Source organism: Schistocerca serialis, chromosome 3, assembly GCF_023864345.2.
Source record: "Schistocerca serialis cubense isolate TAMUIC-IGC-003099 chromosome 3, iqSchSeri2.2, whole genome shotgun sequence".
Classification (NCBI taxonomy): domain Eukaryota; kingdom Metazoa; phylum Arthropoda; class Insecta; order Orthoptera; family Acrididae; genus Schistocerca; species Schistocerca serialis.
Window position 1 is genome coordinate 876,630,741 of NC_064640.1, and position 25,693 is coordinate 876,656,433.

At 41.5% G+C, this 25,693-nt stretch overlaps 1 protein-coding gene across 4 annotated transcripts in view; it reads left to right on the top strand.

Moving 5' to 3' along the window:
* The window catches only part of LOC126471067 (regulator of nonsense transcripts 2-like), a 235,293-nt gene that overhangs the window by 190,605 nt on the left and 18,995 nt on the right, over window positions 1-25,693 (top strand). For all 4 annotated transcript variants that reach the window (XM_050099136.1, XM_050099135.1, XM_050099138.1 and 1 more), the window contains 5 exons: window positions 614-995; window positions 2,076-2,215; window positions 2,299-2,479; window positions 5,666-5,805; window positions 5,924-6,016. In XM_050099136.1, the coding sequence (XP_049955093.1) occupies window positions 614-995; window positions 2,076-2,215; window positions 2,299-2,479; window positions 5,666-5,805; window positions 5,924-6,016 (936 nt within the window). The remainder of the gene's footprint in view (window positions 1-613; window positions 996-2,075; window positions 2,216-2,298; window positions 2,480-5,665; window positions 5,806-5,923; window positions 6,017-25,693) is intronic.

Here is a 25,693-nt window from a genome sequence, read left to right on the forward strand (position 1 = left end):
ATGATGATGGATGGAGGAGGACCAGGTGAAGTGGAGGAGGTTTTTATAATCTTAGACTTCTATAGCTACGATTAACTAGGATTAGTGGCATTAATACCTGTAGATGTACTAATGGGAATATGTTCACATAACCAAATTTTCTTATCTTAACAGCAGAATCTCTAACTTTTCGTGCCTGGATTCACGTAATATAAACTTCTGGCTTGAGTTTCGTAAATTCTGTGAACTTTATAATAGGCTTTGACTGATAAGTGCAACATAAAATCCTTTTTGTAGCATAGATTGTTAACCTGCCACCTGAATATTGTATCCACTTGAAAATACTAACCTGCCTGTGTCTGTGAGTCTTCAGTATACAACGAAGCAAAAAAAATTGCTAGATTGATCAGTCACAGGTAACTACAGCATTTACTGTACAGTTTCAAAGTGCCTTTTAAATATCTCCATGTATGGGTACAGATTCTAATTAGCTTTGTTAATTGCAGAGTGTAAATATCCTCGTTTCATGATCTGAACATTTAATTCACATTTGTATCAGCTCCAAATCTCTTTGTACAGAGCAACATAAGCATTTATTCTGTTACCATATATGTGCAATTGACATTGATTTCAGCATTATTACTGGTTTAAATACTTACATCCTGTGTGGACCACTGAGCAGCCATTTCCAGTCGGGATAAGCCATATGGTTAAGGAAACTATCACTAACCTGCGCCGTAATATACACTTGTTTAATTCATTGGAAGAAGCAGAAGAAGCAGTTATCAAGTTGCGTGCTGAACAGGAGGCAAATCTTGGACCTCTGCAAAAATTTTGGCAAGGCTCAAATAATGCTGATGATACTACTTCACAAGGAAGCATTGGTGACAATTCTGTGGAATTTGATGATGAATCAGAGCAAGGTGCTTCAGATTTGGACACAAGTCAAGAAGACCTGGATGCAGATGATGGAGCATCAAGTGGGATATCAGGGCTTTCTGAGCTTGTTATTCCAGGTAACTTTCATAGCAACTTGCATGTGACTTCCTATGCAAAGTTGTGTTTAATGGCAGCATAGTGTCAAAGAGAGTAGAATATAGTTTGTAGTGGAGACAAAAATTTTCTCTACATAAGAATGGCTCAAGGTCATGTTTGATTCAGTGGTAGATACCAGATTTCCATTCTTTCTTCCATTTTATATTTCATTATGTTACTGTGATTCCAGTCTTGTAGCATCATGTCGCTTCTCTCACCTTTCATTGGTATCTACTTTGTGGCACAGTAGTTACTGAAGGATAGCCACAATGTTCTGTGCTGAATATTGTATAGGACATAGCTGTTAACAAAACATGTATAATAGTGCAACTGATTATTTCCAACCTGTGGTTTTTTTACTGCACATTACCTTTCTCATTGGGAGGGTATGTAAAGAAAACAGTAAAACTGTATTAAGTTGTGAGATATAATTATCACTTAGACAGGCCAAAAGAATGATTAAATTAAAAAAGGTAAGCTGTGAGGCAGGTAAAGATGGAAAAGTAAATGGAAAAAGGCTCTAATTCAATGTGTGGTGATACATTAACTAAAACTGAACATTCACTGCAGCATGTAATCTGACAAATCCTGCTGATATTGATTACATACTAAAGCAAAGTTGCCTTAATACAAAGCCTCATTTATTTTGTGGCAATGAATAAGAAATTATGACTATGAACTTATTGTGAAGAACTGAATGCCTACAGATGTGTGACCTGTCGAGCACATGCTTACATTTTCACATATCATAACTGAAGCTTTTGTTGTGTCTGCATAATGTGGCACAAGATTCAGTTGTATGATATGAAATTGCCATAGTATATTAAAATGAATCTTATGTAACCTGTAGCTGTCTATTCTTGATTAGAACTAGACAGATTATCTTCAAACTTCAGCATCTAACTTCTCTCCTTCTAGTGATGTCATCCTACGTTTGTGTTTGTTACCTATATTACTGTCTACCTGTAGCTTTATGTCAATATTTCTCCAGCATAGCATATTTGTTGCAATCGTACATGGTAGTATGCAATTTAAAGGGAAGCATTTGTTTCCACCTTTAGGTGAAGATTCATACTCAGTTGACAGTACATACGATCTAATGTGTGAGAATATCAAAGATGAAAATTATTCAGAAATGCTGAACACTTTTGATGTTGGAGATACAACCACGGGAAGATCTGATGTGCACATACAATCTGAGGTAAGTAACAAACTATTGTTTGTAATGGATTCTAAAATCAACATTCTGGAAACGGTTTAATTAGTTGAATTTAACTTTTCCAGAAAACTGATGGTTGTCTTGCACCTAGGCTGGTGGAGTGTCCAGAAGATGATGAGTTTTTGAATGCATTTGAACGTATGGTCTCTGATAACATCCAAGATAGGTTACAAGAAACAATAAAACCACAACAAGTTGACATATCTGTTCCCCTCCACATAAAAGGAAGCTCAAAAAAGACATATGGTTAGTATATAACAAAGATGTAATGTTTCCTTTACATTTATATGATGTAAGCTAGGAGTATTGGAATTATGTTTGCTCACTGACATTATATTTCACCCTCGTTCAGGTGTGTGAATCTGATGACAGTGGCAGGAAATCTGAAATCTCTGACTCATATCTATAATGGCCTAGTTGAAGTAGTTGGTCCTGCACATGTTGTCATAATGAGCATACAGAACACTCTAAATTTCATTGTGGATATTGTGATGAGCAAAGGTGCTATGAACATTGCTACATCTTATTAACAGACCAAAAACTGTGAATTCATGAGCTTACAGGGAGCAAAAATTATCAAAAATATCAACTCTTATCGTGTAAAAACAGCTGCCTGGTGGACAACATTTGATTTTCTAAAATTACTTGAATAGATCAGAAAACTGATATGTGTGTCTTAATAAAATGTCTTTTTTATCTGGAATGGAATGAGAAGCTTTAAAGATCAGGAACGGGGCCTGTAAAGAACAAGTGAAAATGTACCTTAGCCACACAAATAAGGCACATAATACTCATACCACGAATCTACATAGCCTTTCTGTATATCTTCTGATGTGAAGTAGAGACTGTCCACTCTTTGTGTCAGAAAACTTGATGATGGATGGAGATGGGAAAGCTGCTGCTCAGCATTATCACATCAGCTCAAGAAACACCAATTTTTAAAAAGGTCACATCATAGCCTAATTTTGCTGTGGCTGTACAGACTAAAAGCCTGTCAGTGCAGATATATTTGTAGGGATGCTACTTCATGCAAGCTAGTTGTTTTTGCACCCTAAATCAAAACAAAACAAGCAAAACAATACTTCATGCAAGCTTACCCTTGCTCCTTGGCTGATGTATTGAAGAGTAATAAAGCTGCAGGCCCACCAGTTTTATGCAAATTCTACATGGCTTTTTTCCAAGCCAAGTTAGATTATAAAAAATCTGACGTTCATCTAAAATCAAAAAATGAAAAATCCAGGATAAATAGAGTAATGACAATATTATGGAAAGGATAGATTGCTACTTACCATATGGAGAAGATGAGTCACAAACAGCAAACAGGCACAACAGGAAGACTGCTAAACATGTGAGTTTTGAGCCAAAGGTCCTTCTACACACACACACACACACACACACACACACACACACACACACACACACACACACACACTGAAGCAAGTGTGCGCAAGACCACTGTGCCACACTGCGAGCAACTGCACATGATGAGAGAAGCAGTCTGGGTGGTGGGGGTAAAGAGGAGGAGGCTAAGCCAGGGACAGGGCTTGAAAAAGGAGATTTTGTGTGTGTGGGTAGAACAGAAGGCTCTGCACTGCTGGAGTGGGAGAGAGAAAAGTATTGGGAGTGAAGAACAGTGACTACCAAAAGTTGATGCCAGAGGGTTGCAGGAACGTATAGTGTAGTTCAGAAAAACTGGTGTTGATAGGAAGGATCCAGATGGCGCTGTCTGAAGCAGTCAGTTCTTCAATTCAATTACTGCACTATGCAGTCTTCTATTCCACCAATGCACCCACAGTCTTTTTGTCCCCCTCCTCTACACCCCCCCCCCCCCCCAAATCGTCTAACCCTGACACGTCGTGTGTGTGTGTGTGTGTGTGTGTGTGTGTGTGTGTGTCTTTTTTCTACTTCAGAAGACGGCCTTTTGGCCAAGAGGTCTCGTGTTTAGCAGTCTTTTTGTTGTGTCTCTCTGTGAGTCAACAACTCCTATATGTGATGAGTAGGAATCTATCCTTTTAATAACAAAAGTTCAGTTATAATTTCACACTTAAATTTTATATGAGTGAGATTAAAGTTCTGGTGAACTAGACTGGTAATGTTTCTCATGGTTCAAAATGCCAAGTGTCAAGATTGTTGCTTTTAAAAGGCCATAGCCAATTTTCTGTTGTATCCTTGACCAACTTGTGCTCCATCTCTAAAGACATTATTCTCAACAAGATATGCCCTAATCTTCCTTTCTTTTGCACCTAAATATCCCTAAATATTATAAATGTTGCTCATCAACATAACAATTTAGTGTGTGTTCAAAGTTCTCTCTCTCTCTCTCTCTCTCTCTCTCTCTCTCTCTAAATTATATATAATCTTGAGAATTGCTCTTAGGGTGCCCTACAATAAATAACCACCACCGATGCTAATATATGCTGAGCACTTGTGCCCTGAGAAATTATATACTGAAAATCACTAACTGATGTTCCATAAATAGTTTTTCACCTACAGAAAAGTCAGCTCTGTAGCATATAGTGTAATTAAATTAACTGTGTGATTGACGTTTGAATTGAAAGACAGTTTTGTTGCAACATACTAAAGTTACGAATATTTATAGATTTTTTTATTGTCCTATTAGCTTAAGTTCTAGGGCCTGGAGCTATTTTAGATAACGGTGGTAGTACTCTTTAATGGCAGCAGTATTAATCCTGGTGCAATTTGAGTACCACAGTTACCTGTTTAATGACAATGATATTCGCAAAAATGTTCAAACATGCACACTTAATCCTGTGATGTAACTAAATAAATTTATGTATGTAACATGCAATTGAAGGTGAGTATTAAAGTTGTCAGTGATACAGCTGTACTCACACCGTGTGCTCATTTCTGGACTGCAGGGTGAAAAGAGGAACATAACTAAGTAAGAGCAGTTTACTCAAGATTGTGTGTCAATACCATAGGACAGCTACAAATTTGAACCAAACCACAGTGGATTGAACCATGTGAGCATGTGCATGTAGAACCTCTCCACCCCCCCCCCCCCCCCCCCCACACACACACACCTATTAACTTATTCTGTATGCCCCTCACCAGAATGCCTGGTCCGTTTTTCACTTTTGTGTAAATCCTTACAAAAAGAGACAACACAGCAAATATATGGAAGAGAGCTGTGATCAGATGATACTCGCTTTGCTGTAGCATCTCTCACGAAGTTCTCTCCCCCCCCCCCCAAAGCCCCCCCCCCCCAAAGCCCCCCCCCCCCCACACACACACACACACACACACACACACACACACTTGTTGAATTTGAACACGATCATTTATGAAGTAGGCACTTTGCTGAAGTACTATGGGCAATGCTGAGGATGCTAGTGATGTTGCAATGTTGTAATTATTTGATGCACTTGCAAAGTCTTAAGTCTTCAATGATGTTCTAACTTCTCTTTTCAGAGCAACTTCAGGAAGAGGAACAAGAGAAAACAAATATGAATTTCGTATTAATGTTGAGAAAGGGCCATAAACAACAGTACAAAAATTTGGCAGTGCCTGTTGATTCAGAAATGGCATTGAACCTAAAGAACAGGGAGGAGGTAAAGTCTGAACTTTTTAGTATTGGCATAATGTGGCCTTACAACTAGGCTCATAGCTTCTAATCATATTAATTGTGAAAAAAGGTTATCGCCACTGAAACAATATTATCTTTTGTAGGCTGAACGTGCAGAAAAAGAGAGAGTAAAGCGTTTGACATTGGACATAAATGAAAGACTGGAAGAAGAAGATTACCAGGAAATGTTGGCACAGGTATGTTTTATATGACCTACATAGGAAAAATGTAATATATTGATAAGTTTCCTATACTTTTGTATACTGAGATTAAAGAGCTGGTGTTTGTTAATATTGGAGTATTTGTATATCTCTTTGAAATGCTATCTGTTGCTCTATGGATACTATCATCTTCCTGAAAAGAATCCCATGTACTCCAGTGTTAGTGTTCTGTTGTTTTGAAGGATTATTTATTTGTATTAAAGATAAATACTACTGAGCCATCAAAAGGCACATTGTCGTTGCCCAATGACAGTGTGGCTACTGTTCATTGAGTTGTTATCTTTATTCCATAAATTGTCTGGATTTTCCATTACCATAGATTAATAATTAGTTCATTTTACCGACCCGACCCCACTCCCAAATTCAGATGGTATACTTGCTGAAAGGTTCAAGAATGATTTGAGACACACAGAATTATTGTTGGTGGTAGGCATAAAAAATAATTCCAAATTGTACTATATGCTTTCTGTGAATTATTTTGAGTAGTTAGTTTAGCAGCCCACATGAAAAAGTAAGAGGTTGCAGTAACCTGCTGGAGCTCTTAGTGGCAAAGAATCCCGAGCAAATAGTGTATGGCATGACAGCAACAGGAATTAGTGACCACTAGGTTGTTGTAGCAGGATTGAATACTGTAATATCATTTGGACATGATCCACTCAGCAGCATTCAACATCTACAAAGCTGGATACCAGAATTACCACAAGATGTCAGTCCAAATGTCAATTAAATGTGGAACAGACAACATTCATGCCTCCTGAGAACTTTTCTTGTCTGTGCTGCTTAAATCGTTTTAAGTTTTATGAAAGTTGTGATATTCAGTTACCTAATGCTGTTCTCTGATTTTTATTCATAACTCTGTGCAGTAACCCCTAAATAACATTACCCATTATGCTTAACAAGTTGTCTGGCAGTAGTGTGTGTGTGTGTGTGTGTGTGTGTTAAAAAAAATCCAGAAGACATGGTCAGTGTAATTTGGTGCACCAACACGCAACCGGCAAGTATGTAAATCATTAGAGATGCAATTCACTGTGAGAGGTAGAATGGCCACCCGACTGTGTTAGTGGTGTTCTGTTCACATTTAGTGTTGTTACCAGCCCTGGTAGGATATATGAGAGCTGTGAACAGCATCAGAAGTTGAGTGGTCACTGTAAAGGACACAGAGACGCCCTGTTCTCGTGTGAGACAGCATTATCAGCACCATACAGAGCTTAAAGCAGTCTCACTACAGGTCTCCATGTGGCCATCTAGTCGAATTGTGCATTATCCAAATTTGTGGGGCATTTGGATGAGACAGTGGTCTGCTATTGGAGTACTTGGCAGTGGCCTGCTGTGGACTAGTTAGGAATGCTGGTTCTTCAACATATTCTCACTTCAAATATAATAAATTTCCTTGAGATGGCAAAGATTCTGTCCATGAATCAGCATGGTCTTACAGAACATCACTCATGCGAAATTCAGCTTGCCCTTTTCTCATATGATATCCTGGGAACTATGAATGAAGGGATGCAGGCAGATTCCATATTCCTAGATTTCCGAAAAGCGGTTGGCACAGTGTCCCATTGCTAACAGTCAATGGAGGTTCAAGCATATGGAATAGGTTCCCATATTTCTGAGTGGCTCAAAGGCTTTTTAACTAAAAGAACCGCACCCCATGGGGCTCACGGCTCTTTCGTGAGATCGTATGCGGCGTACATGGGGCCCCAAGCTATTGCAGCCCGTTTTTCCTTTCCAGGCTGCACTTTTTTCCCCATGCCCCTCCCTCCCCATCCTCACTCCTTCCCCACTGCCCCCTCCTTTCCCTCTTTGTGTTCTTATTTACGTTGACCTGGGTATTCACATGGTTTCCTGTATTCCTTGTGGTTTTGTTCCCCTTGCCTTTTCTCTGTCATCCCCCCTTTTTGGTGTTTTTGGTCCCTTGTTGAGGTTTGACCTCCACTTCTAAATTTTCTCTCCATAGTGTGTACTGTTTTGAGAACAACTCCCTCCCTAGCACCTAAAGTGTGGATTCATCTCCCGTCTTCCTTCCCCGCTTCCTTCCCAGCTGTATCCCCCATCCACCCCACCAGGTCACCACCACATGTAGCCAATCCATGTGGTGGGGCTGTTACGTATCCATCTGGTTCAGCCCCTGACAACACAGGGATCACACATCTGATACCTGAGCTGTTACCTCCCCATGTATGCCTAGGAGTGGTTGCTTGTCATTCCGGAGTGGCAACAGATGCTGTGCCAGTCAGTCCTCGCTGTGGCTGGATGGCATCCATGGGGAGAGAGCCCCTTATCAGAGTGTGTGGTATCGGGGCAGATACTTTCCATATGAAATGTATGAAGCTCCAAAAATCTGGCTGTTCTTCTATGGCTCTCTCTTCAGTTGGTAATAGATCATTGAATGCTTCTTCTTATGCCCCTGCGGCCTTTGCTTTCCTTCCCTGGCTACGCCCTGGGAAGAGGGCCAGGCTCGTCAGCTTTGGTGTGAACACTTTCCCCACTGCCTGGTATGTACTAGGATGGATGGGGATACATTCACCATCACAAAGCCATTATTTTTTGTGGAAAATATTGAAGACAAGTTTGCCGATGTGCAGTCTCTCAGTAAGGTGCAGTCAGGTTCCATGAAGATCAAAACTACTTCTGCAGCTCTTCACGCTTGTGATCATCTTGGCGATATCTCAGTGTCCATTACACCCCACCAGTCTTTGAACATGGTCAAAAGAGTCGTTTTTCATAGGGACCTCATCCTTCAAACTGATGAGGAAATCCAGACCAATCCTGAAAGCCGGGGCATTCATTTTAGTTAGTGTGTGTAGAAAGGTCGTAAGGACAATCGCACTGATTGTGGCATCTTTATTCTGGCTTTTGAGGGAGATATCCTCCCAGAGAAGGGTGAGGTTGTGTGTTATTGGTGTGATGTGAGGCTATATGTCCCACCATTCATATCCATGAAGTGTTTTCAGTGCTTGTGTTTCAGGCACGTCTTATCGATGTATGGCGGACTCTCTGTGTGATGACTGTGGTTGCCGTTTGGATTATCTCGGGCTCGGCAGTCATGGTTTGCAATCTCTCTCCCCTTCCTGGATGTCACTTACATCTGCTGCCCTATCTCCCCTCCATCAACATCTCCCCCCTCCTTTCCTCCTCCTTGGGGATTTCAAAGCTCATCACTCTTTGTGGGGCAGCGCTTTTCAGTGTAGTCATGGGCTCCTCATTGACCAATTTCTTACGGACCACAACCTGTGCCTTCTTAATGATGGTTCCCCTACTCATTTTAGTGTTACATATGGCACTTTCTGTGCCATTTATCTTTTGCTCCTCCCCTTCTTCCTTCCTTACATAGGTTGCCACATGATGACCTTTGTGATAGTGATCACTTCCCATTGATTCTCTTGTTCTCTTCCCACCTCCCGATGACCAGGTTAACCTGCTGGGCTTTCCATCATTCTGATTGGCTTCTATATACCTCCCAGGTCATCTTTCCATCTTCTTTGTCAGGTTATATTAATGGAGTCATCTGTGATATGTCCGATACAGTAATCCATACTGCTGGCATTGCCATTCCCTGCTTGACAGGTCCTGTTTGCCTTCGACCAGTTGCATGATGGAGCGTGGCCATTGCTGCTACTATCCAAGATCATTGTCGCACCTTGCAACATCTTAAGCGACTGTCATTCTCTGCTGGTCTTATTACCTTTAAATGTCTTTGCGCCAAAGCCCATTATGTGTTGAGAATGCTTTGCTCTCTAGGCCCTTCTGTCCCTTCGTCATGGGTGTGGACTACACTCTGCACACCCGAAGGTTGTCAGTGGCAGTCTTCTATTTGGACCTGCCTTTCCAGGTGGCCATTGTACAGATGCATCTACATCTACATCTCCATTTATACTCTGCAAGCCACCCAACGGTGTGTGACGGAGGGCACTTTACGTGCCACTGTCATTACCTCTTTTCTGTTCCAGTCGCGTATGGTTTGCGGGAAGAACGACTGTCTGAAAGCCTCCGTGCACGCTTGAATCTCTAATTTTACATTCGTGATCTCCTCGGGAGGTATAAGTAGGGGGCAGCAATATATTTGATACCTCATCCAGAAACGCACCCTCTCGAAACCTGGCGAGCAAGCTACACCGCGATGCAGAGCGCCTCTCTTGCAGAGTCTGCCAATTGAGTTTGCTAAACATCTCCGTAACGCTATCACGGTTACCAAATAACCCTGTGACGAAACGCGCCGCTCTTCTTTGGATCTTCTCTATCTCCTCCATCAACCCGATCTGGTACGGATCCCACACTCATGAGCAATACTAAAGTATAGATCGAACGACTGTTTTGTAAGCCACCTCCTTTGTTGATGGACTACATTTTCTAAGGACTCTCCCAATGAATCTCAACAATTAATTTTATGTGATCATTCCACTTCAAATCGTTCCTCACGCATACTCCCAGATATTTTACAGAAGTAACTGCTACCAGTGTTTGTTCTGCTATCATATAATCATACAATAAAGGATCCTTCTTTCTATGTATTCGCAATACATTACATTTATCTATATTAAGGGTCAGTTGCCACTCCCTGCACCAAGTGCCTATCCGCTGCAGATCTTCCTGCATTTCGCTAAAATTTTCTAATGCTGCAACTTCTCTGTATACTACAGCATCATCCGTGAAAAGCCGCATGGAACTTCCGACACTATCTACTAGGTCATTTATATATATTGTGAAAAGCAATGGTCCCATAACACTCCCCTGTGGCACGCCAGAGGTTACCTTAACGTCTGTAGACATCTCTCCATTGATAACAACATGCTGTGTTCTGTTTGCTAAAAACTCTTCAATCCAGCCACACAGCTGGTCTGATATTCCGTAGGCTCTTACTTTGTTTATCAGGCGACAGTGCGGAACTGTATCGAACGCCTTCCGGAAGTCAAGGAAAATAGCATCTACCTGGGAGCCTGTATCTAATATTTTCTGGGTCTCATGAACAAATAAAGCGAGTTGGGTCTCACATGATTGCTGTTTCTGGAATCCATGTTGATTCCTACAGAGTAGATTGTGGGTTTCCAAAAACGACACGATACGCAAGCAAAAAACATGTTCTAAAATTCTACAACAGATCGACGTCAGAGATGTAGGTCTATAGTTTTGCGCATCTGCTCGACGACCTGTCCTGAATACTGGGACTACCTGTGCTCTTTTCCAATCATTTGGAACCTTCCGTTCCTCTAGAGACTTGCGGTACGCGGCTGTTAGAAGGGGGGCAAGTTCTTTCGTGTACTCTGTGTAGAATCGAATTGGTATCCCGTCAGGTCCAGTGGACTTTCCTCTGTTGAGTGATTCCAGTTGCTTTTCTATTCCTTGTACACTTATTTCAATGTCAGCCATTTTTTCATTTGTGCGAGGATTTAGAGAAGGAACTGCAGTGCAGTCTTCCTCTGTGAAACAGCTTTGGAAAAAGGTGTTTAGTATTTCAGCTTTACTCGTGTCATCCTCTGTTTCAATGCCATCATCATCCCGGAGTGTCTGGATATGCTGTTTCGAGTCACTTACTGATTTAACGTAATTCCAGGACTTCCTAGGATTTTTTGTCAAGTCGGTACATAGAATTTTACTTTCGAATTCACTGAACGCTTCACACATAGCCCTCCTTACGCTAACTTTGACATCGTTTAGCTTCTGTTTGTCTGAGAGGTTTTGGCTGCGTTTAAACTTGGAGTGAAGCTCTCTTTGCTTTCGCAGTAGTTTCCTAACTTTGTTGTTGAACCACGGTGGGTTTTTCCCGTCCCTCACAGTTTTACTCGGCACATACCTTTCTAAAACGCATTTTACGATTGCCTTGAACTTTTTCCGTAAACACTCAACAGTGTCAGTGTCGGAACAGAAATTTTCGTTTTGACATCAGTTCTTGCAGAACACCTCATGACCCATTTTGCAATGACATCAGCGTCAGCCTCCTATCCAGCTACCTTCTTCCTCCGGAAACAGTGGGCAGAAGCTTCCTGCCTATGTTTTACCCCTTGTCAGGTGGAATCTTACAATGAACCTTTTACTGAATGGGAGCTTCTTGTGGCCCTCTCCTCTTCCCACGATTCAGCTCCTGGCCCTGCTTCCACTCATAACCAATTGCTTCAACAACTCAATCCTCCACAACATCAATATCTGCTCCAGGTGTTTAACTGTATTTAGCTCCAAGGCATTTTCCCCTCTCAATGGAGCGAAAGTATTGTGGTTCATATCCTTAAGCCTGGCAAGCATCGATTGTCCCTTGATAGTTACCAGCAATCAGCCTGATCAATGTCCCCTGCAAGTTACTTGAATGCATGGTGGCTCAAATGGGTCCTTGACTCACGGGACCTTTCATCTTCTCACGAGTGTGGATTTTGGGAGGGACGGTCTCCAACCTATCATCTGCTTCAATGAGAAACTGCAGTTTGACAGGCATTTTTGCAGTGCCATCTTTTTGCAGTTTTCTTCGATCTTTGTAAGGCCTACAACAGACTGGCAGCATTACATCCTCCTTATGCTTCATGAATGGGGTCTTTGGGGCACCCTCCCAATTTTTATTTGCCAGTTCCTGTCCCACTGGTTGTTCAGACTCCAGGTTGGTACTGTTCTCAGCTCTTTGTGGACCCAGGAGATGGTGTGCCACAGGGATCAGTCTAACGTGTTGGACTTGTGCCTTCTGCCAGACCATTGGTCACCCCCTTGCTCTATACGTGGATGGTTTCTGTATTTGGGCAAGCTCCTACTTGGTGGCCTCTGCGGGTAGACAGCCCCAGGCTACCATTCATCATGCTTTCACATGGACACTCTCACACGTCTTTCAATTCTCTGGTTAAGTCGAGGGTGGTGCATAACTCAATGTTCTTTGCTTTCTTGCACACATCTTGTGGTGCAGATCATTCGACCCTTCTCTGCCTATTGAGGCATTAGTTTTGTCTTGTCTGGACTACGGTTTTTAAGCTTATGGATCAGCTGCCCCTTCCACACTGCTCCACTTGGAGCCAGTTCACCATCGCGGTATATGTTTAGCCACCATTGCCCGTTGCACTAGCCCTATCGATAGTCTCGTGGTTGACACTGGGACTCCTCCCCTTTCGATTCAGTAGTCCCAGCTCTTGGTATTGTATGCCATCACTGTCTGCTGTTCCCCTGCTCCCCCTTTCTATTCTATTCTGTTCTTTTCATGGCTTTGGGCTGTTGCTCGCCCACTGCTCGCCCTTGGGTGGGTATACTGTTTGGGCTCCACCTTGCTTCTCTCCTCTGTGACTTCCATCTCACCTCCTTGTCCTCTTCCCCACGTTCTCTCCTGACCACTACACCTTAGTTAGTTCCTCAGCCACGGATTCAGATGGGTCTCTTCTGGGGTCTGAATGCCTCCATCACTCCAGTGGTGGTCTGTTGTTTGTTCTGAATGCTCTTACAAGAGTTTCAGGATGCCATTGTTCTTTAAACAAATGGTTCTAAATCCGCCGATTATGTGGGATATGTCTTCATGTCCTCTATTGGCATGGAGGGCCATCTCTTGCCTGCCATGTGTGGGGTGTATACTGCGGAATTGATGGCCATCTATCGGGTCCTCTGCTTCATTAAACAGTCATCACTCACTCGAGTATTGTTATGTATGGACTCAAAGAGAAACCTTTAGGCTATTGCTCAAGAGTTTTTCCCGCCACTCCTTGGTTTCTTCCATCCATGACATTCTCACTGATCTTGGTGATGCTGCTTGTTCAATTGATTTCCTTTATGTTCCTGGCTATGTGGGTACCCCAGGTAATGAACTTTATGATCATATGATCATCAGGGGAGAGGGGGCGGGCTGCAGCAGCCACCCCATGATCATCGGGGGAGGGGGGGGGGGGTGCAGCAGCTACCCACCTCCTATTCTCCGTGACCCTTCCGGGGTCAGATTTGCGGCTTTACATCAAATTCCTTTCCGCCCAATTGTCGGCTGACTGTTGGGAGGTTACTCCCTGTCTAATAAACTTCACACCATGAAGGAGTCTCTCACCATGTGGCATTCTTCCCTCTGCCTCTCCCAGTGAGAATCTACCATCCTCTGCCATCTTTGTATTGGGCATACTAGGTTGACCCACGGTTTTTTCTCTGCAAGGAGGCCCTCCCTCCCCCTCTTTGTAGTTGCGGGGCTCCATATTTTATTGGACTGCCCCTGCCTTCATCCATTCGCACTAAATATACCCTCCCACCATCCTTGTCTCAGGTGTTAGTGGATGACCCTTGCATGATTACATATGTCCCTGGTTTTCTTTGTGAAAATTGAGTTTACTCTTAGGTATGAGTCCCTGAATTTTCCTCTGCAATTTGTGCCCCTCAGTTAGCTTAGGTGTTGGTTATGGAGACCTTGACCTTGCCACCACATGGGCCAGGTTCCTCCCACCTTTACCCTACATTTTGTCTAGTCTGTTTTGCTGTTTTGTTTCACCTTTTCTTGTGTCTTCTTCCCCTGGTGTTGTCCCAATTGTATCATGGTAATGGTATGGTGTGGGTGTCGGGACGGGTTGGTGGCGGACCACACGTAGCATTTCTGGGGTACCTCTACTCTCCCCATTTCCACCCATTGCCTTCCTGTTCTTTCCTCTTCCTGCTGCTCTGACGTCCCTTTTCCCTCTTTGTTTGCATGTTATCCCTTCCTCTTGACTGGACTGTGCTGTTTCTCCCTTGATTTCTGCGGTCCTAGATCATGGGGCTGATGACCTTACCATTTAGTCCCCTCTCCCTCCAAATCAACCAACCAGCCAACTAAAAGAACCCATTACATTTCCTTGATGGACGGCAAGTGTTAATCAGCGCCAAGGGTATCATCAGGATTCCCCCAGAGAAGTGTATACGACCACTGTTATTTTCTATGTACATAAATGATCTGGCAGACAGGGTGAGGAGCAATCTGCATGATGCTGTGGTGTATGGGAAAGTGTTGTTGTTAAGATACTGTAGGAGCTTTAAATGTATAAAAATGTAAATTGATGCAGATTTTAGGAAAAACAAACCCATAATGTTGGAATACAAGATTAGTTGTGTGCTGCTTGACACAGTCAAGTCAGTTGAATGTCTAGGCATAATGTTGCGAAGCGTTATGAAGTGGAATGAATGCATAATGATTGTAGGGGAGAAGGTGAGTGGTCAATTTCAGTTTATTGGGAGTGTTTTAGGAAAGTATGGTTCATCTGTAAGGGATTCCATACATATAATACACTTGTGTAACCTAGTCTTGAGTACTGCTCAAGTGTTTGGGATCCACCCTAGGTTGAATTAAAGGAAGACATTGAGGCAATTCAGAAGAGGGCTACTAGATTTGTTACCGCTAGGTTCAAACGATGTAAAAGTATTACGGAGATTCTTTGGGAACTCGAATGCAAATCCGTGGATGGAAGACATTGTTCTTCTTGAGGAACACTTTTCAGAAAATTTAGAAAATCATCATTTAAAGCTGACTGCGGAAAGATTCTGCAGCCGCCAATGTACTGGGTTATTCTAAATGATGGACCCATTTTCAAACATTTATATGTATTCAAGTACAAAGTGAACAAGCTTTACACCATTGAAAAGAGGAAGTTTCAAAGTTTTTGGCGGGCGAGTGGTGGTGGTGTCAGATATGGCTGAACATGAAAGAGATTCACTGAAGAACAAGTTCTTTGCTGTATCCCATACAAAGGTTTATGGACCATTTTTCTTTGCGGAAAGAACTGTAACGGGAATCATGTATCTGGACATGTTGGAACAATGGCTGTTCCCTCAAGTTATGGAAGATTCCCAGGACTTCATTTTCTAACAGGATGATGCTCCACCCCATTGGCACTGTGATGTACGAGGCTAATTTGAAATGACTTCCTTCCTCAGCACTGGATCAATCACAGGGGGGACTTGAGGACCTGGCTCAAGGTTACAGTAAACCACTACAGACTACCCCAAGGAAGAATGTGCATGAAGCTTATCCTGAACCCTTCCTTTCTGGACCTGCCATCCAAGAACAAATAATGGACTCCCTGCTACATTCCTTCTCATCCTGCACCAGTGCTCGGAGACTAGTAGCAGCCAGACGAGGGAATTACCGTCTCGTGCATAAGCTGCCATTAATACCATAACACAAACGGTGACATTTGGAATGGTACTGTGACTGGGAAGTACGGACTGGTGATGTACAGTATTGTAGAGTGTTCAGCAGTAAATTGCAGAACTGCGCTACCCGAGATGATCATCTTCGGTGAGTATGGTGGTGACCTAGAGAGAGGTCCCATTTCTCCCATGTTTTGGAGAGTTTCTAGCATCATGGTGTGGAGAACCTTAGGCTATATTTGACATCATAGCTGGTGGTGATTGAGGGAACTCTGATAGCAGAACAGTATGTCATAGATATCCTGGATCCTCATTTGTTAGTTCTCATGCGACATTATCTTGGTGCAATTTTTGGACAATTCTCATCCACACATTGCACTTGTCTTTATAAACTGACTGCAAGCTGTTAAGGTACACCCGTGGCCAACATGTTCCCCAGATATATCCCCACTGGAATATGTGTGGGACCAGCTCAGATGTCAACTCTGTCCCAATGCCAGTATCCAGGATACCGAGGACCAGTTGCAACAGTTGTGAACCAGCTCGCTTCAGGAGAGGATATAACAGCTTGTACACCTTCCCAACCAAATAAGTGTATGCATCCATATCTGGAGGAGTGCAACACCACACTGATAAGTGGGCTTATACTGCCAATTTCTTTGTAAATTTAACTTGATTTTGTAGTCGCTTCTCGACCTGAGAAGTTCCATTTTGTTTTTTCCAATGCTTCTGGGTGCTTCACTTTGTCAGGCAATGTAAATATGGAGGGATTACAATTGCGAACAACTTAAATTCGAGCCATCACACACAGAATTTGTGGGAAAGGTTAACCAAAGACTGCTCTTTATTGCAAGAACAATTATAAAGTGTCACTTATCTACTTCACTGCCAACGCTACGTTTCTCTCTTCACTTCTGGAGTATTACTGTGTGGTACAGGATCTAAATGTACATCTGTACCTACCGACATACCTACTTCACAAGCCTTTGTATAGTGTGTGACGGAGGGTACCTTGTACTTCTACTTTTGTGTTCCACTTGCAAATAGTGAGAGCAAGGAAAATAGACTTTGTATATGCCTGCGTACGACCCTTAATCTCTCAGATATTATCTTCATGGTCCTAATGTGAAATGTACATTGGGGAGCAGTAGAATCATTCTATAGTCAGTTTCAAATGCCAGTTCTCTAAATTTTTTTCAGTTGTATTCTTCAAAAAGATCATCACCTTCCCTCCAGTTATTCCCATTTGAGTTTCTGAAGCATCTCCATAATACTTGCATATTGTTCAAACCTGCTGGCAATAAATCTAGCAGAATGCCTCTGAATTGCTTCACTGTCTTGCTTTAATCCGATCTGGTGCAGATCCCAAACAATGGAACAGTGCTTAACGCTGGGTCGCACTTGTGTCCTATATGCCGTGTTCTTTACACATGACCCACACTTCCCTAACATTCTTCCAATAAATCAAAGCTGACCATTCACCTTCCATACTCTAATATCCCAAATAGAATATATACTCATTTCATTTCATGTTGCTTTTCAAGCTTATACCTTGATATTTACCGTATTTACTCGAATCTAAGCCGCACCTGAAAAATGAGACTCGAAATAAAGGAAAAAAAAATTTCCCGAATCTAAGCCGCACCTGAAATTTGCGACTCGAAATTCAAAGGGAGAGAAAAGTTTTAGGCCACACCCCCATATCGAAACAAAGTTGGTCCATTGTAATATGAGACACAATTTACGTCGAATGAATGACGATACAGCGACAGTAGTTTGGTTCGAGTCGTAAGCTTAGCAGTTAAGCTTTACCAGGTAGCCATTGCTATGCGTCAGACGCTCCATCCGTATTTATACGAGTACCCTTCCTTTTTCACGTGCTCCGTCTGATTTGAATCGATTGCTTATTTTGCTTTGATCTGATAAGTGCTGTTTTCTTTGTTGTAGGTGTTCACGTCACTCTAAGCTGAAAATGCATTACTGTACTGTTTCATGCATTGTTTGTCACATTCTGATAGTGCGTGTTTACGGCCTGTCGCTGCTCACGGCACGGCTTGCTTTTGTGCGCGCTACCGCCGCTTACAATTAAAAAAAAAGAGAGGAATCGTTTCATTAGCGAAACAGTGGCAAGAGACTGCTATTTGTTGTTACTTACACTGCTGCTTTCTTTGATAATGATCAACAAGAACCAAATAATAGACTGCGTATGGTAGAACATGTTCTGAACGAGAGTTAGGCGAAAATTTTTCTCCGTTTGAAAATCTTTGCGGCCGTTTCTTTAGTACATCAAATTCTGCACAGAAATTAGAGTCATCTTAGATTTAAAAATCTAGTCAGTTGCCGTGCTTCATTTCTGACTGTATCACTATTAGGCATAAGAATAATACGAATATAAACATGACACGATACGTATATTCTTCCGCGTTGCTGTTGTCTCACTCTAGTTTCGTAGTTTATTAGGCAGACAGGATTTAAATGGGCAGCAAATGCGAAAGAATACATGGCAAAATGTTTATATTCATATTATTCTTATGGTGAAGAGAATACTGCATGTGATTCACATTTCATCAGGTTCCTAATAGCAACCATCTCTTCTGACAGGTAGGAAAAAATTCAGAACGTGAAGTTGGCCATATTGACAAACATCCTAAACAGTCTTGCTAGTCGGATTTTCGTAGTACATTGAAATTCTGCTACATTCGAAGATGAACAATACGGAATTTGTATTTACTTCGTTGGATAATGTATGAAAATGCAGTGGTCGAAACTCGGGATGGAGAAAAAAAAGCTCGTCTTCCACCTTTCTTTCTTTCTTTCTTTTTTTTTTTTTTTAATGACACAGAGGTTTTGGCGCCAGTATTTATTTGTGCCTACAAAGCATGCCTGTGTAGCGCTACATATATTCGACAGCAGAAGTTAGTTGTAGTGGCACCTACCAACATTTTTCAGAACTTCCGCTTGCTTTGCACTTGATTCTAAGCCGCAGGCGGTTTTTTTGATTACAAAAACCGGAAAAAAAGTGCGTCTTAGATTCGAGTAAATACGGTAATTGACATGACTGTGTCAAGTAGCACACTACTAGCCCTGTACTCGATCATTATGGGTTTATGTTTCCTGCTCATCTCCATTAATGTAAATTTTTCTACATCTAGAGATAGCTGCCATTCATCACATCAAGTACAAAGTTTATCATCTCATATCCTCCTACAGCCACTCAGTGGCAACACCTTCCCATAAACCACAGCATCATCAGTAAACAGCTGCAGACTACTGCTTATCCTGTCCACCAGATCATTTATGTACATAGAAGATAACAGCAGTCCTATTACACTTCCCTGGGGGCACACCTGACAATACTCACCATCGAGGACAACGTGTACTGGGTTCTGTTACTTAAGAAGTCTTAAGTGTCATTCACATGCCTGAGGAGTAACTCTGTTAGCTTCATTAACATTCGACAGTGTGGCACCATTTCAAATGCGTCTTACCAGTTAGAATTGATGGAGGACATTGAAAAAGTTCAGAGAAGGGCAGCTCATTTTGCACCATTGCAAAGTAGGAGAGTGAGTGTCATGGATATAAGCAAGCTGGAGTGGTTATCATTAAAACAAAGTCATTTACGAGAAGATCTTGTCATGTAATTACACTTGTCAACTTTTTCTTCCAAATTCTAAAATATTTTGTTTATTCCCACCTACATAGATCGAAATGACAGTCATGATAAAATAAGAGAAATAGAAGTTCACACGTAAAGATGTAGGTTTTCATTTTTACCACATGCTGTTTGATAATGTCCACCTCAGTAGCTAAGTGGTCAGTGTGTCTGGCTGCTATGCGCAGGACCCAGCTTCGATTCCTGGTGCCACCAGAGATTTTTTTCCTTGGTAGGAGGTGTGGAGGAGGGTGCAGTCTGCCTTGTGATGCCAAGTGAATAGCTACCTGAGTAGCAAATAGCAGCACCAAGGTCAAGAAAGCAGACGACGGCTGGGAGAACAGTATGCTAATCCCTCGCCCCTCCATATCGCACCTAGTGATGCCATCGGTAGAGTATGACATGGTGGTCACTCAGTCCCAATTGGCCCATCAGAGCCAGAATGCAGAGCTTCGCTTTTTTATTTATTTGATAGAGAACAGTATAGAAATAATCTGAGATTGTTAACTATAGTTGTTTATTTATGTAGCACCATACAGGATCAGGTATTGCTACAGTGAAAAAATGACTTTGGAATTAACACCATTTACTTCCATCAGCCAAGACTGTGGTACCCGTGTTTGGATTCAGGACTGCCCTGTTGTTAGAACTCCATGTGTCTTGTTATAGAGCCATTACTGTTTATGGTGTATCAAAATGATGTGGTGGGTAATGTTGGAAACTTCATGACGGTATTCATAGGTTCTGCTGTCATACACGGAAAGTTCAAAAAATCCAGAAAGTTGCAGTAAAATACAAACCTCCAGAGGTCCTTTGCTTGATGCAGGGACTGGCAGTTGACCCTCAACACTGGTTCTGTGATTGGTGATCAGTCTTTGGAAATTGTAACAACCGTAAAATATATAGCATTACAGGTTCAGAATGAGCTAAAATGAAATGACCACATAACATTAGTTGTAGGATAAGCAGATTCCAGACTGAGAGCGTGTGGCATTATCATAAGGAATTTTTAGTTTAGTTTAGTTTAGTTTTAGTTATGTCATGTTCCATAGATCATTTTCCCGATTATTTTATAGATATGATGTGAAACAGGTCAGATTAAAATACACACTCTGGCCATTAAAATTGCTACACCAAGAAGAAATTCATTGGACAAATATATTATACTAGAACTGACATGTGATTACATTTTCACACAATTTGGGTGCATAGATCCAGAGAAATCAATACCCAGAACACCCACCTCTGGCCGTAATAAGGCCTTGATATGCCTGGGCATTGAGTCAAACAGAGCTTGGATGGCGTGTACAGGTACAGCTGTCCATGCAGCTTCAACACGACACCACAGTTCATCAAGAGTAGTGACTGGCATTTTGTGACGAGCCAGTTGCTCGGCCACCATTGACCAGACGTTTTCAATTGGTGAGAGATCTGGAGAATGTGCTGGCCAGGGCAGCAGTCGAACATTTTCTGTATCCAGAAAGGCCTGTACAGGACCTGTAACATGCGGTCATGCATTACCCTGCTGAAATGTATGTTTTCGCAGGGATCGAATTAAGGGTAGAGCCACGGGTCGTAACACATCTGAAATGTAACATCCACTGTTCAAAGTGCCGTCAATGCGAACAAGAGGTGACCGAGACATGTAACCAATGGCACCCCATACCATCACGCCGGGTGATACGCCAGTATGGCAATGATGAATACACGCTTCCAATGTGCGTTCACCGCGATGTCACCAAACATGGATGCGACCATAATGATGCTGTAAACAGAACCTCGATTCATCCGAAAAAATGACGTTTTGCCATTCGTGCACCCAGGTTTGTCATTGAGTACACCATTGCAGGTGCTCTTGTCTGTGATGCAGCGTCAAGGGTAACCGCAGCCATGGTCTCTGAGCTCGTGGAAGTGTTTGTGCAGATGGTTGTTGTCTTGCAAACGTCTCCATCTGTTGACTCAGGGATTGAGACGTGGCTGCACGATCCGTTACAGCCATGCGGATAAGATGCCTGTCATCTCGACTGCTAGTGATACGAGGCCATTAGGATCGAGCACAGCGTTCCATATTACCCTCCTGAACCCACCAATTCCATATTCTGCTTACTGTCATTGGACCTCAACCAACACGAGCAGCAATGTCGCGATGTGATAAACTGCAATGGCAATAGGCTACAATCTGACCTTTATTAAAGTTGGAAACGTGATGGTACGCATTTCTCCTCCTTACACGAGTCATCACAACAACGTTTCACCAGGCAATGCCAGTCAACTTCTGTTTGTGTCTGAGAAATCGAAACTTTCCTGATGTCAGTTCGTTGTAGGTGTTGCCACCGGCGCCAACCTTGTTTGAATGCTCTGAAAAGCTAATCATTTGCATATCACAGCATCTTCTTCCTGTCGGTTAAATTTCACGTCTGTAGCACGTCACCTTCGTGGTGTAGCAATTTTAATGGCCAGTAGTGTATTAATATTAATGAAATTGTTAGTTCTACACATGTAACTACATTTAGTGGTTCAATTTTTATTTATTTATTTATTTTACCATTTCTTAAACAGAAACTCGTCCATGGAGTAGAAGAAGTTGTCCAAAAGAAATGATTTTGAGCTAGATTTAAAACTTGATTTGCTACTTGCCAGACACTTTATGTTGTTGGGCAAATGATCAAAGATTTTTGTTGCTGAATAATGTACGCCTTTTTGAGCAACTGACAGCTTCAGGAATGGATAGGAAAGGTCATTTTTCCCTCTAGTGTTGTACATATGAACATCACTGTTCTTTACAAATTGAGGTGAATTATTTGTAATGAATTTTATTAATGAATATATGTACTCTGATAGTGCAGTTAAAATACCTAACTTCTTGAATAGGTGCCTACATGGCGTCCTTGGGTGAACACCACTGATTATTCTCATTGCTCTCTTTTGTTCAAGCTGTACTTTATGGCTAAGTGGTGAGTTACCCCAGAAAACTATTCCATAAGACATTATTGAGTGGAAATATGCAAAGTATGTTAGGAGGCTGATCTGTTTATTACCAAGACTAGCGATTATACAAAGAGCAAAAGAAGCTGAACTTAGTTGTTTGAGAAGCTCAGTAATATGCTTCTTCCAGTTCAAGTTGTCATCAATGTGAACACCCAAAAATTTGATGAAATCTACCCTTTTAACTGAGCCCTGTTCATATGCTACATCAATTGTCGGTATGACTCTGTTCGGTATACAGAACTGGATATAGTGAGGAGTTTTTTTTTTTTTTCAAATTTAAGGGAGAGTCCATTTCCTGAGAACCACTTAATAATTTTTGAAAGACATCCTTAACATTATCTTCAGCTGCTTTTTCTGGAATGGGATTTATTGTAACACTCGTGTCATCTGCAAAAGGTACTGCTTCCGCTTGCTGAATGTTAAGTGGGAGGTCATTCACATGAATAAGGAACAGCAGAGGACCTAAAATTGAACCCTGTGGGACTCCCTTTGTGATAACTCCCCATTCACTAGAATTTACCACCCTCCCAACATTATTTGTGCTATTCAGCACAACTTTTTGCTTTCTGTTCATTAAGTATGATTCAAACCAGCTGTGTGTATAGCCTTCAGTTGCACAGAACCTGAGTTTTTCTGAGAATGTGACATGATCCACACAGTCAAATGCCTTGGAGAGATCACAAAAAATACCAACTGGCTATAATTTGTTATTTAGGGCTTGTACTATTTGATGGGTAAATGTGTAGATAGCATTCTCAGTTGAGTAACGCTTCCGGAATCCGAACTGTGACTTGCTGAGTAAATTATTTTCACTTAAATGTGAGACTACTGTTGAATACATAACTTTTTCGAATATTTTAGAAAATGAAGTCAGCATTGAGATTGGTCTATAATTATTTAAGTCACTCTTGTCCCCTTTGTTATGAAGAAGTTTGACAGTTGCGTATTTCAATCTGCCTGGAAAAATTCCCTGTGCCAGTGAAGCATTACATATATCGTTAAGAACTCCACTTATTAAATTAGAACAACACTTCAAAATTCTGTTAGAGACTCCATCAACACCACATGAGCCCTTGGCTTTCCGTTTATTTATAATTCCCTTAATTTCAGTGGGGGATGTTGGTGCTATTTTTAAAGGTCTAAAGTCCTGGGGAATGACATTTTTAACATATTTTTTTGCATCTTCAACTGAACCCTTTAACCCTATTTTTGCTGCTACGATCAGAAAGTGATTGTTAAAAATACTTGGAACTTGTGAATTATCACTCACAACAGCATCATTTAGCTTTATTGCTATGGTATGCTGTGCACTGTCAGGCTGCCCAGTCTCCCATTTGACAATATTCCATATAGTTTTAATCTTATTATCCGCATTATTGATTTCTGTCAGAACACACAAGCTTCTCGATTTCTTAATGACTTTCCTTAAAATATTACAGTATCTTTTGTAGAAAGCAAGTAACGTCGGATCCTGACTTATTCTGGCCTGTCCATATATTGCCCTCTTCCTCATACACAATATCTGAAATCCCTCAGTAATCCATGGCTTACTTGACTTTGTAATGGCTTTTTTGGATAACGTTTCAGGAAAGCAACTCTCAAATATTGAGACAAATTTACGGTGGAATAAATTGAATTTGGCATCAACATCATTTTCTGTGTATACCTCATCCCATTCTACCTCTTCTAGGCTGCACTTAAAGCCTTGTATCCTATTTGCATTAATAAGCCTCCCTGCCTTGTATGAACCTTCCTGAATCCTGTAAGGTGCTATGTGTGTTATTTCCATTAACTGTGCATCATGATCAGATAGCCCCTTAACAACTGGGTACACATTAATTGTTTCTGCTTTAGCACTGTCTATGAAAATGTTATCAATAAGTGACCTACTATCCTGCTGCACATGAGTTGGAAAATTTACAACAGATACTAAATTGTAACAACCAAACAAAGATTCTATCTCATTTTTCCTATCCGTGTCTTTTAAGAAATCTACATTAAAATCACCACAAACCACTAACTGCTTCTTTTTGTCTGACAGGCAGCTCAATAATGCCTGAAGACTTTTCATGAATAGCTGAAAGTTACCTTGACAGGATCTGTAGATTGTTACAATTACTGTAAAAGTATATTGCAGTAGCAACTCACAAGCACATGCTTCAAGGATCTGATCTACACAAAAACTGTTTGTTTCAATATTTTTGACTTTGTGTCCAGTTTTTATATAAGTAGCAACTCCTCCTTTTTCCATGTTGACTCTACATGAATAAGTTGCTAATCTGTAATCCCTTAAATTTAACTTCTCCATCCCTGCACTTACATGGTGTTCAGAGAGACACAAACCATCAATACCTTCAGAATTTACCTCATTTTCTAGGCATACAAGAAGCTCATCTATCTTATTTTTCAGTTCCCTAATGTTCTGATGAAACACACAAATTTTATTTCTTTGGAATCACCATTAATCTATGAAAGGGGCACAAAGCTCTTGCTTAATTAATTCCCCCCTCATCAGTATGGAATCTGCATTAACATATACTTACATACTCCGCAAGCTGCTATATTGTGTATGAAAGAGGGTACCTTGTACCACTACTAATCATTTTCTTTCCTTGTTCCATTCACAAATTTCTCTTGTCTTGTATTTGCGGTCCTTGTGTGAATTGTACGGTGGCAGCAGTAGAATTACTCTGCAGTCAGCTTCAGATGTGAGTCCTTGAAATTTTCCCTCCTAGGATTCCCATTTCAGTTCATGAAGAATCTTCACAATACTTGCATAGCAGTTGAACCTATCACTAACAGGTCTAGCAACACACCTCTGAATTACTTCAATTTCTTCCTTTACTCTAACCTGGAGGGGATTTCAAATGCCCAAGCAGTACCCAAGAATGGGTCACACGAGTGTTGTATATGTGGTCTCCATTATAGATGCACTACACTCTCCAAAAATTCTTCCA